The sequence below is a fragment of the Chiloscyllium plagiosum genome, chromosome 1 (assembly GCF_004010195.1).
Source record: "Chiloscyllium plagiosum isolate BGI_BamShark_2017 chromosome 1, ASM401019v2, whole genome shotgun sequence".
Lineage (NCBI taxonomy): Eukaryota > Metazoa > Chordata > Chondrichthyes > Orectolobiformes > Hemiscylliidae > Chiloscyllium > Chiloscyllium plagiosum.
In genome coordinates, this window is record NC_057710.1 from 98,852,563 (window position 1) to 98,865,322 (window position 12,760).

At 44.2% G+C, this 12,760-nt stretch overlaps 1 protein-coding gene across 3 annotated transcripts in view; it reads right to left on the bottom strand.

The window, feature by feature from the left end:
* Positions 1–4,207, bottom strand: part of tbc1d1 (TBC1 (tre-2/USP6, BUB2, cdc16) domain family, member 1) — a 296,242-nt gene extending 292,035 nt beyond the window's left edge. Inside the window, exon 1 of one of the 3 annotated variants that reach the window (XM_043693132.1) lies at positions 2,900–4,207. In XM_043693132.1, coding sequence (XP_043549067.1) covers positions 2,900–3,283 — 384 coding nt within the window. In that variant the 5' untranslated portion in view covers positions 3,284–4,207. The remainder of the gene's footprint in view (positions 1–2,899) is intronic. The other 2 variants (XM_043693142.1, XM_043693152.1) reach the window with 2 other exon arrangements.
* Positions 4,208–12,760: the final 8,553 nt, after the last annotated feature.

The following is a 12,760-nucleotide window of genomic DNA, read 5'->3' on the forward strand; positions in this document are numbered from 1 at the left end:
GGACACCGAAATCTCTCTGCTCATCTACACTCCCAAGAATCTTACCATTAGCCCAGTACTTTGCAGTCCGATTACTCTGTCCAAAGTGTATCACCTCACACTTGTCCACATTAAACTCCATTTGCCACTTCTCAGCCCAGCTCTGCATCCTATCTATGTCTCTCTGCAACCTACTACATCCTTCGTCACTATCCACAACTCCACCGACCTTAATATCATCTGCAAATTTACTGGTCCACCCTTCTAAGTCCTCATCTAGGTCATTTATAAAAATGACGAACAGCAGTGGATCCAACACCAACCCTTGCGGTACGCCACTAGTATCATCACCTACAATTTCTCCTCCATGCCACACACATCATCCTGACTTGGAACTACATTGTTGTTTCTTCACTGTGGCTGGGTCAAAATCCTGGAACTCTCTTCCTAACAATGCTGGTCCATGCCGAATGACTCTATGACATTCCCAGTTCTGGACCCACCTGTATGACATGAACTGCAGGATGTGAAGAAAGACCTTCACATCAGTCTCTATGATGCAATTGGGCAGCGTGTTGGGCTACTTACCAAGCAGTTGGCAGTTTGAGACTCCCCAGGGATGGACCTTTCACTCTTCCCCCACCCTCCCCTTTGATAGTTTGTATTGCCCAAAAATAGGCTTTGCTTCTAAGTATTCAATAGGCTACACGGGTGTTTTATTGGCAGTATTAGTTTTTAAAATGTCACAGTCCTGTGTAATAATGTGTAATTCTGGGTAAGATTTTAAAAAAGGCCCATCAACAGCATCTTTTCAATGGCAGCTAGGGATAGGTAATAAATTCTAGCCCAGCCAGCAACATCCACATCCCATGAAAGAGTAAAAAAAAAACCTAATTTTCAGGAGAGAGGAAGTTAAAAGAGCCATACAGTTATTTGTCTACCAGAGGAAGAAAGCTCGTCTCATGTTTTCCATCAAAGAGCAAACAAGCTCATTGTGTAGACAATCCACACGTTAATGCAGTGCTACTGTTACCTTGCCAAAGCCAGCCTTCTGTGAGTAGGCAAACCACAGAGGTTCTGACCCTGAACTTTCCCAGGTCTGCAACAGTGCAATAGTGCAATGGTCCAACTATCATGCAGATCCGTCTGTCATATTCAGAAAAGATTGAACATAAAAAAAACCTGAAACATGGAAAATTATACCCAGCACTTTAAAGTCCTTTGGGGTGGGGGGATTACAGGAGGAAAATGCACTTGGTAAAAGCTGGGCACTGAAGTGAATCTATCAGATCTCTCGATCAGTATTTTTAAATGATGAAAGGTTTCACTCACTTCACATTATTTTAAATAGCAACAATGGAAAGTGGAGACTCTCTCGAGTGGTGCAGCTGGCAACACAAAGCAGGTTGCGGCTTCAGCTGGGTTTTGTAGAGCACCTAGTGTGGTGGGGTGGCTGTGCCTGTAGCACCAAGCCAGAGGACATGAGTTCAAGTCCATTACATTCCAGAGATATTTCAGGTTATTTGAAAATATTTGAGTGTGGAGACCAGGTGGTGTATTGTGAAAAATCAATTTTGGGGCTGTCATGGCACAGTGGTAGTGTCCCTACCCCTAAGCCTGGAGGCCCGGGTTTAGGTCCCACCAGCTCCACAGGTGTGCAATCACATCTAGAACAGATTGATTTAAAATATCTTAGCTGTCAGGAGAGTGGTGCTGGAGAAGCACAGCAGGTCAGGCAGCATCCGAGGAGCAGGAAAATCGACATTTCGGGCCAAAGCCCTTAATCAGGAATGAGGCTGGGAGCCTCCAGGGTGGAGAGATAAATGGGAGGGGGTGGGGCTGGGGAGAAGGTAACTGAGAGTGCAATAGGTGGATGGAGGTGGGGGTAAGGGTGATAGGTCGGAGGGGAAGGTGGAGTGGATGTGTGGGAAGTGAGACTGACAGGTGGGACAGGTCATGAGGATGGTGCTGAGCTAGAAGGTTGGAACTGGGGTAAAGTGGGGGGAAGGGAAATGAGGAAACTGGTGAAGTCCACATTGATACCATGGGATTGGAGGGTCCTGAGGCGGAAGGTGAAGCGTTCTTCCTCCAGGCGTCAGGTGGTGAGGGAGTGGCAGTGGAGGAGGCCCAGGCAGGGGGGGTGGGGGTGGGGGGGTTGAAGTGCTCGGCCACAGGGCGGTGGGATTGATTGATGCGAATGTCCTGGAGATGTTCTCTGCGAGAAGGCACCCAGTCTCCCCAATATGGAGGAGACCATATCGGGAGCAATGGATACAATAAATTATGTGTGGATGTGCAGGTGAAACTTCGATGGGTGTGGAAGGCTCCTTTAGGGCCTTGGATGGAGGTGAGGGAGGAGGTGTGGGCACAGGTTTTGCAATTCCTGCGGTGGCAGGGGAAGGTACTGGGAGGGGAGGGTGGTTTGGTGGGAGTCATGGAGGGACTGGTCTTTATGGAAAGCTGATAGGGGTGGGGAGGGAAATATATCCCTGGTGGTGGGTTCTGTGGGCATCTGCAGTCCTCACCTTTGCCGATCTTAAGTGCCAACATCAAAGAGTATGGGATTCAGGTCTGATGTACTGTACTCGCCCCCTTGCCCCATTTTTATCTTTGGCAGCCGAGATCTCTTTAGCTCCCTTCAATGAGATGTTTCAAACACACACACACACACACGGATGCTGTAAGCAATGGTCTCTGCAATAAAGAGGAACTGATGAAGGAAACCATCACGTTACGAAATCGTCTTCAGTAAACCAGGCGAACATTCAAACATTACACAGCACTGTGTCTCTGACAGGAAGTTTACCCCATTACCAACGATATTCACAGTAATGACCACTCAGCGTTTCAATTAAAAGTTATAGGTCCTCTTGCACTTGAGCTTTCTCCATGATACCAGCCCAGTGGGTGAGGGTCTTACCAGAGTGTGATCAGAAGCTCGGAATACGAAGCAGAGACTGTGCTGCGGCTCTGGGCCAGCCTGGCTCCTGGTCACATAGGCGAAGTAGTTGGGTTCGCTGCTGTTGTGCAGCAGCTTGTGGATGTGCTGGGCTCGCTGCTGGAACACCGGGCTGCCCCCGCTCGCCGCCACACACCGCAGCCAGCCCTGACTGACCTGCAAGCGGACCCTCCGGCTCCCTGCCCCCCGGGCACTCCGCCTCCTCACCTCCGCCACCACCCAGGGCAGCATGGGCATGGTGGTGAGCTGGTGAACGGGCAGCGAGCCCACCAGCTGCAGGCTGAAGCGCTGCCCTTTGCCCCCCTGGCCGAGGCTGGTGCTGGCCAGCCGCTTGTCCCGCTCCATGCTCGGCCTCTGGCAGTAACTCGCTCCGCCTGTGGCTGCAGAGACACTGCACGCCGGAGCCCAGCCCGTCTGCAACTCACATCCGCCCACATCATTGCAGCGCACCTTCCAAATGTACCAAGCGCCGAAAGTGCAAAGCTGCTGAAGCTCCACCGCAATCTCTCCTTCAGAAATTACAAATGCACTTGCTGTTTCTTTGTACCTCGGCAAATGCCTGGCTTGATGTCTGGGGATTTACTCTGCAACGATCTGTCATGAAATAGGTTGGACCAACACTTTGGTTACAGTATATTATTGAGTCAGAGCACGGGAAGGTGACGCGCTGAAGGGATTTCCATTGCTTTAGCCGCATGCCAAACGGATGCCCACTTCTGATCGATAAGGAGAGACTAAAAGTGTGAATCAAATTATGAAAAGTCTTGATTGGATGTACAACTGAAACATCTTTCTACTGGGCATTGAGATGATGAGGTGGAAGCACAAACATCACAGACAAAGGAAGGTTAGAGTTTTGGCCAGTTCATGATATATGGCATCTCAACAGAACCAACAAGACGTGTACCTTGAAGTTGCTTGTAAGATATAACAGGCTGCTTCACAGCAACATAACCAGTCAGGAATGGATGGCCACCTAGTACTGCGCTGTAATATTCTATGTTGTAACTGTTTTATTGAACTTAGACCAACCATCAGCTCTGTTCCACGACTGAACACAACATCCATTCTTCTGCCTAAACATGGAATTAAACCAATTACTCCGCTCTGGACTTTCCAGGTGGAACTGGTCATACATCATACACTGCCCTAAAACATACTGCCTTTCATTGAAACCCGAAGTAGACGTGGTCATAATGGATTTTGATATTGTCCATTTTTCATCATTATTGCAAATGTGACCCTTGAACTTAATTTGATTCTGAATTTTTCTGTGCAGTCAAAATGTTGGTTTTATAAATGCTTTCCTGCAATATTCACTACTCTACATTTTACCTTCTATAACAACAAAACCTTTATGGGGAAGTGAGTGGTTCATGAGATTCTCACTGGACTAGTAATCCAGAACCATAAGATAATGCTCTGGAAACACAGATTTAAAATTCACTTTGGCAGATGATGGGATTTTAATTCCAAAGAAGTCTGGAATTAAGCACTAGCCTTACTGGAATGTAGGAGGTTAAGGGGTGATCTTATAGAGGCTTATGGAGTCATGAAGGGTACAGATAAGGTGAATGGTAGGTGTCTCTTCAATAGGGTGAGGGATTTCAAGATTTGGGGTCATTTTTTTAAAGTGAGAGGAGAAAGATTTTAAAAAGACATGACGGGCAACTTTTTTACGCAGAGAGTGGTTCATGTGTGGAATGAACTTCCAGAGAAAGTGGTGAGTGTGGGTACAGTTACAATGTTTAAAAGACATTTAGATAAATACACAAATAAGAAATGTTTGGAGGGATATGGGCCAAATGCAGGAAGGTGGGACTAGTTTAGCTTGGGATTATGGTCAGGATGTATTAGTTGGACCAAAGGGTCCGTTTTCCATGCTGTATGACTCCATGACCCTATTAACCACTGCAAATTGTTTTAAAAACCTATCGACTTCATGAAGAGGAGGAAATCTGTCGTGCTTACTTGGTCAAATTTCCATTGGACTCTACAACCACAATGATGTAGTCTCACAAGCTATTCAAGGTCAATGAGGGATGGTCAACAAATGTTGGCCTAGGCAACAATACCCACATCCCATGACTGAATTTTTTAAAAAATATTTGATATCAGAATCTCTGACAGGGTGGATAAATATTAGACCTTTCAGAGATATCACAAATGAAAACAGCATTTAACTCAGATGTAAAAAAAGCTTGCTATAGATGGGTGCACTGGAAGCACCAAGGTAAGATGGTGGGTACTGTCAAAATGTGGCAGCTTATTTACAGATGTACAGGGCACAAACCAAGGTGAACTTCTGACATCATTGTCTGTTGTGACAAACACAATTTAGAGGAAAGAGTCAAAAACTTAAAATTCCAACATTCCTTCACATCCTGTGAAGTTAGATTTCTCTATAATGGAACAACTTATGTCGACACAGTGTAATTCATCACCATATGTTGAAATGAACTAATTAATAAATAAACTAGATTCATCAAAAGACTGCATAGAGATTGGGAGATGCAGAATTTCTCAGTAGTACAGATCCAGTTAGAACTTATATATCCAGGTTTTATGTGCAAAGAAGAAAAGAGCCAATAAGTCAATTTGACATAGGAGCAGAAATTAGGCCATTCAGCCCATCAAATCTACTCCACCATTCAATCAGGGCTGATAGTTTTTTCAACTCCATTTTTCCAGCTTTCTCTTTGTAACCTTTGATCCCTTTGGCAATCAAAAACTTATCTATCTCTGTTTTAAATCTACTCAATGACTTGGCCTCCACAGCCTTCTGTGGCAATGAATTCCAGATTCTCCAATCTCTGGCTAAAAATGTTTTTCCTTATCTCCATTCTAAAAGGTCTTCCCTTTAAGGCTGTGCCCTCTGGTTCTTCTCTCTCCTACCAATGGAAACATCTTCCTAACATCCACTTTGTCCAGGCCATTCAGTATTCTGAACGTTTCAATCAGATCCCCTCTTATCCTTCTAAACTCCATTGAGTATAGTCCCAGAGTCCTCAAATGTTCCTCATATGTTAAGTCTTTCATTCTTGGGATCATTCTCATGACCCTCCTCTGGACCCTCTCCAGGGCCAGTACATCCTTCCTGAGGTATGGAGCCCTAAAATTGCTCATAATGTTCTAAATGTGGTCTTACCAGAGCCTTATAAACCCTCAGAAGTACATTCCTGCTTTTATAGTCTAGTCCTCTTGAGATGAATGACAACACTGTATTTGTCTTCATAAGTACTGGCCCAACCTGCAAGTTTACCTTAAGACAATCTTGGATGAGTATTTCCAAGTCTCTTTGCACTTCAGAGTTCTGAATTTTCTACCCATTTAGTAAATAGTCCATGCCTTTATTCTTCCTTCCAAAGTGCATGACCTCACAATTTCCCATGTTGTATTCCATCTGCAACTTCTTTGCCCACTCTACTAATCTGTCTAAACCTTTCTGCAGCCTCCCTGCTCCTCAATACTATCTGCCCCTTCAACCATCTTTGTATTGTCTGCAAACTTAGCCAGAATGCCCTCAGTTCCTTCAGATCATTCATGTGTAAAGTGGAAAGTTGTGGTCCCAACAACAGCCCTTGTGGAACATCGCTAGATACCATCTTCCATCCTGAGAAAGACCCTGCTTTGTCAAATTTCTTACTTAGTTTCCAGAAACTTTTACTACAATATTTACAGGATTTCAGTTGACAGCATGGTAACTTACAAAGCACTATGATTAGTGAATCATATAGGCATCATGTCTGTGGCAATCATTTAAAAATCATTCCCTCTGTTAACTGTTCCCTATAGTCGTGTATTCCTTTTCTCTCATATGAGAGATATATTCTTTAAAACTCATTACAGAACATAAACTTTGCTGCAAGTGTTCCAATATCCAGAAAGTGAAACAGTGCTAAACAATTTCCAAAATTCAATGATTGCTATCTTGGTGAATTGAGAGATTTTGAGTTTCTTATGATAGGAGCTGCTCCAAATTTACAGAAAGGTACATTTAATGGACAATCTAAACAGACTCTCAATACAGATTTATGCATATAAGTGAAATGACAATGGATCAGAATCCAATGGTGGTACTTACTATTAACAACACACTGCACTCTCAGTAGGAAGCCATGTTCTGCAGACATATTTGGGTTTTACCCAGCACTGCAACCCGGGTCTGTACTAGAATGTAGATTAGTGTGCTGTGAAAGTTACAATTTGGAAACCACCATTAAATACCCCTGCACTACAAGTAAAATAGGAAAACATAATCTCTTACTCTGTGTTCTTCAAGCCAGCCACTATCAAAAGGAGTTGAAAAGTGTGGTGCTGGAAAAGCACAGCTGGTCAGGCAGCATCCGAGAAGCAGGAGAGTCAACGTTTCGAGCATAAGCTCTTCATCAGGAATGTGTGTGTATGTGTGTTTGTGGGTGGGTGGGGGGTGGGGCCAGGGGAAGGTAGCAGGGAATGCGATAGGTAGGTGGAGGTGTGGGTGATGGTGATAGGTTGGGAGGGAGGATGGACCCGGATAGTTCGGAAGGAAGATGGACAGGTAGGACTGTTCAACAGAGTTGTGCTTTTCCAGCACCACACCTTTCAACTCTGGTCTCCAGCCCTCATTTTCTCGACTATCAAAAGGAACCAGGACAATCAAATTTTAATCATCTGCAAATCCAAGAATCTCAAAATTGATTGTTCAGCTATCAAAGTCAGTACTAATAAATTTATGCTGTAGTGTTCTATGATCTACTCTTCACAAATGATTAAGAGACTGAACTGCATTCCTTTTTAAATTTTAAATGAATCAGTGTACATGATTAAACCTACAATGTGGAAACATGCCCTACAGCCCACCAAACCCAGCTGCACTCACCTCAGACTAATGTACCTAACACTATGGGTAATTTACCATGGCCAATTCACCTGACCTGCACGTCTATGTGACTGTGGGAGGAAACCCATGCAGACACAGGGAGAATATGCAAACTCCACACAGATAGTCACCTGAGGCTGGAATCGAACCTGGGACCCTGGTGCGGTGAGGCAACAGTGCTAACCAATGAGCCACTATGCTACCTGTGATTGTTGCTTTATTATTTCTTTATGCATAAACTCACTCTTCTGTTAACTCAAGGCAGCTTAAATTAGCTCACTTAAATTATGATATTAGCTAACTGGATCAAAATACTGGAATTCCTTCCCTGAAGGCATTGTGGGTCAACTCACAGCAGGTGGACTGCAGCAGTTCAAGAAGGCAGCTCACCACCATCTTCTCCAGGGCAACTAGGGATGGGCAACAAAAAGTGGTTAGCTAGCGACGCCCATATCTCACAAATGAATTTTTAAAAATTGAAACAGATTTGGATTTGAGAGAAAGGTATGCACAAGGGAAGAGATCCTTTTTAAATTAAATTGTATCTAACTGAGTGAGTAGAGGTATAAGAAAGGGAACCAGCTCATTGCTTTCCATCTAGGAGTTTAATGTTTGAAGTATCTCTTCGGGAACCACAGCAAAGTGGCGAACCTTGCCCAGGAACTGATCAAAACAAATGGCAAATGGATCAGCTCACTGAGAATAATTACAATACTGGCAAACCACCCAGAGTGTACTGTGTTTAGATTGAAAGCACTGGTTATTCAATAAGCTTAAATGATTTTGGGCTCTGTCATGATCAGCATACTTGATTTCCTCCATCAAAGTAGCCTACTAATCTGTTAAACTACACTCTCTATTGGCATTATGTTCAAGTTGAAAAGTTGTTTTTTGGGATTAAAGTATTATCAAAACTATCTGTTGATCAACTTGTTTTATACAGGAACAAGGATACCTTACTGCAGCCATTTATGAAAACATTGCTGGATGAGAACCAATGATGAGGAAGGGCTTCCGTTCCTGAGACATTGGGCTAAGTTTTACATTTGACTGGCGAAAGTCCCAGTTGTGTTGAATTGTTTTGGAGGGGTTGCTGCTGTGAAGCTGAGTGAGGTTTCCTGCTGTATCTCACCTCATTAATTTCCTACCTCACACCTATGGTGTCCTTCCTGTCTAATTCCAGCTTCATCTTACCACACAACATTCCCAGAACAACTCATCACACGCAGATACCCCAGAATTCACCAGCAACCCCTCCGACTGCACAATCTTGAAAAGCTCGAGGTGCGCTCAGACAAGATGCCCAGTTCTTGGCATTTGCTCTGGACATGGCAGACTGGGGGATATCAATGCCCTGCCTTGCAGAAAGGACCTGGAGTGCTTGCTTGATAGGGTGGCGCAGAGGTGTGACCTCCTGTTCTTCCAGGACTAGGAGCAAAGGTGACAAGGCTAGAATATGCCACTCTGATCCAAGGTTGCCACCCAGGTTAATAGAGTTTCAGCCATCTGGAAAAATGTACAATGCACTATCATAAGGACTGCTATCAGAGACTGCCCTTGGCTAACAGTGCCAGGACCCTTTGAGCAAACGCTTGACTGAGGCTAGCTGACACCAATGACAAGTTTCCTTCATTTGTATCTGTGCTAAGGCAAGATTGAAGCAATAAACCTCATCTATACAATGGAGACACCGAAATGCATAATGACATGGCAAGGCATTGCAGGGCAGAGGTGCTGTGAACTTCCAAACATTCTCAGAGTAAGTGAAACGTCTGGAGACGTAACCTGGTCTAGTCCATGAGCAGGGTGCATATCTCCAAGAGCACAATGTATGCTGCAGTATTACAAGGACAGTTGCCAATGCACCGAGGTGCTCTTAAAGGTCATATGCCACTGTTTGTGAATAAGTGGTGTGTGGCTAGTGCCTTTGGCGTGTGCCCTGAGATGTTGGTGCCTGGTCTCCAAAATGGAAGTTCTTTGAAGCAATTAATGAGCTGAATATACTAGTTAAATTTCAATGTTGAGTTTTCTTGATATCTACTTTATTTGGTGAGTTTGGTAAGATAGGAAGCTGAATATAAATGAAATAACTTAGGCCATCAAGAAGGCATTTTACAAGCAATAACCCCCAAAACTCAGCAACTTGCTACTGCATCATGAAGAAATAGTTTTGCTGCTTATGTAAAGTATACATCATTGAGCAAGGTGCTCCTACCATGACAATGGGATTTACTGAATGTATTGACTGTGCCTCAATTCTCTCAGTAGCCCACATTGCTCAGACTCCTATATTATTCTGTTCATTGAAACTAATTTTAGGGAGTTGCAACCAGTACAAGCTGGATGATTTATATCTGAATGGAGCCATGACACAAAGTCCTCATGGGCAATTGCTGGTGCTCTTAACCAGGGTTTAAAGAAAATGACAGTGGATTGGATCCTGAGTATAGCAATACAAAGTAAAGCTGTGATTTGGAGATGCTGGTGTTGGACTGGGGTGTACAAAGTTAAAGATCACACAACACCAGGTTATAGTCCAACAGGTTTAATTGGAAACACTAGCTTTCAGAGCACCGCTCCTTCACAACCACCTGATGAAGGAGTGGCGCACCGAAAGCTAAGGCATTTAAAAGATTGTGAGACAGCAATAAGGAATAAGAGATAAGAAGGTGGGGTCAGACTAAGAGATAACACAAGTCTAAGTTAGATTTGTGGTAAATACATGATGCATGGTAAATGAAGTTGATGAGCTTGAGGCACAAATAACTATAGGTAATAAGATGTTGTAATGATAACAGAGACCAAAGTCAAGGAATCTATCTACCTCTGTCATAAAATATTCAAGGACTCCTTTCTCCAAGTTATTGAGGAAAAGATCTCCAGAGACTCATGATCCTCACAAAAATATTCACTTCATCTCTGTCTTAAAGGGGTGACCCCTTATTATTAAACAGAATAGTTTTCTTTATCAGTAGGGCTCTGGCCTATCAAGGAAGGAGATATTGCTGTGTCTGGTACTGGGGAAAGAGGTGGAAGTTGATCCATACCAGGTAAAAAGGAAAATCGAACAATGGGTTCCCTTTAACTTGAAGATAGCTTGGGTACAGCTCAGGTATATTTCCAGTCGTGTAAATGCATGGTAAACAAAATCAGGAAGCTTATGCTGGAATGGTACACAACATTGGTTAGCCAGCCACAATTAGAGTATTGTGTGTAGTTCTGGAATCCACATTATAGGAGGGATGAGATTGTGCTGGGGAGGGTGCAGAGGAGATTTTTAGCTATGATGAGAGATTGGATAGATTGGGAATCTTTTTCCTGGGGGTAGTGGTGATCAAGGCAGGCGGGGGGGAATGACTGAAATGTATAAGATAATGATGGGCATAGATAGGGCAGAGAGGAAGGAATTTTTTCCCCCAATAGTGGACTGATCAACAACCAGGAGGCATTGAATTAATGAAGGGTCAGAAGGTTTAAAGGGGATAGGAGCAAATTACTTTTCACTCTGAGGGAAATTGGAACTCACCAAATGCAAGGCAGAACCCCTCAGAACATTTAAGAATTTAGATATGCACTTGCAAGCGCCAAAGGATGCAGGGCTACGTGCCAAATGGAAAATAGAATTACAACAGTTAGGTGGTTATGCGTGACCAGCAGAGATTCGATGGCTAAAGAATCTTTTTCTGTGCCATAGATGTCTATGATTCTATGACCAATTATCTATTTGCAAAGGTAACAGACTGACAATGAAAGGTTTATCCTCAAAGGAAACTTAAGCTTTATGATACATTTTCAGCTTTGCAGCACACATTCCATGGAGGTATAGCATTAAAATTTGTAACATTTAGATAGACTTCATTTCAGGGCTGCTTGTATTAGTTATAGATCGTGTAACTGAGAGGGAAGGTGAACTGTTTGTTAACTGGTAGATGCAAGTCCTTAGTAATGATGTGCTGTAGATTATCATTTCTTTGAAACTGCAGCCAAATCATAAATTATTTGTTCTATGCAAGGATTTCAAAAATTACCTACAATAAAAGTGACAGTTCTTTCCATTGGCTAGCCATAATAAAATTATATTTGTATATTGCAGGTTCAGTTTTTTTATTTATTTTTTTTTTACACTTTTTTCCTTTCACCCCCACACGCTGCCACCTAACTGCGGTAGTGCTTATATTTTCTCCAGCACGCACATTGTGCGTGCAGGTGTGAGACACAAGATGTATAAATCTTTATTTGATTTCCACTACCAGGAAGAAAGAAAACACCCAAGTGGCCAGTGACAAGCAATGCTGCATGATCAAACAGCAAAGGGAAGGACAGGAATAGCTGGCTGACAGACCCAGGCTTGGTTGGGGCGGGGGGGGGGGGGGGGGGGGGAGAGAGGGGAGGGGAAATAATGCACTCCATCCCCTGCGGTGCCCACCTCTCCCTGAACAGCTCAAAAAGGTGTTGGTGGACACCATGTACTCCTTGTCCAGAGACACCCAGGCTCTGACACAACTGTGGAAGAGAGGTAGGTAGGCGGCCCTAACAACCCCCTCCACAGCCCGCTGCCTGGACCGGTTTATGGCCAGTTGGGCCAAGCCCAGGAGCAGACCCACGAGGTCTTCAGACCTGCCCTCCCTCCTCTGTACCAGTTGCCTGAAGATCAGGAGCATAGGACTGAAACGTAACCAAAAGCAGAGACGTTTAAGAAAATCAAAAACGGAGTGCAAGCACCCACACCCAATATATACATGGTCCACAGCACCACAGAACAAGCAGTTGGGCTGAGAGTCCATGAACCACCGCAATCTGCGTTTGCAGGGGATCACTGCATGCCGCAACCTCCACCCCAGATCCCCAAAAGGGGGAGGACCCCTGCACAGAGAGCCCTCCACTGGGGATCTCCACTGCCCAGCGTATCCGGGCAGTGGATAATAGAGAAGTGGACGGTGTGCAGCTGCACTCGATATAGG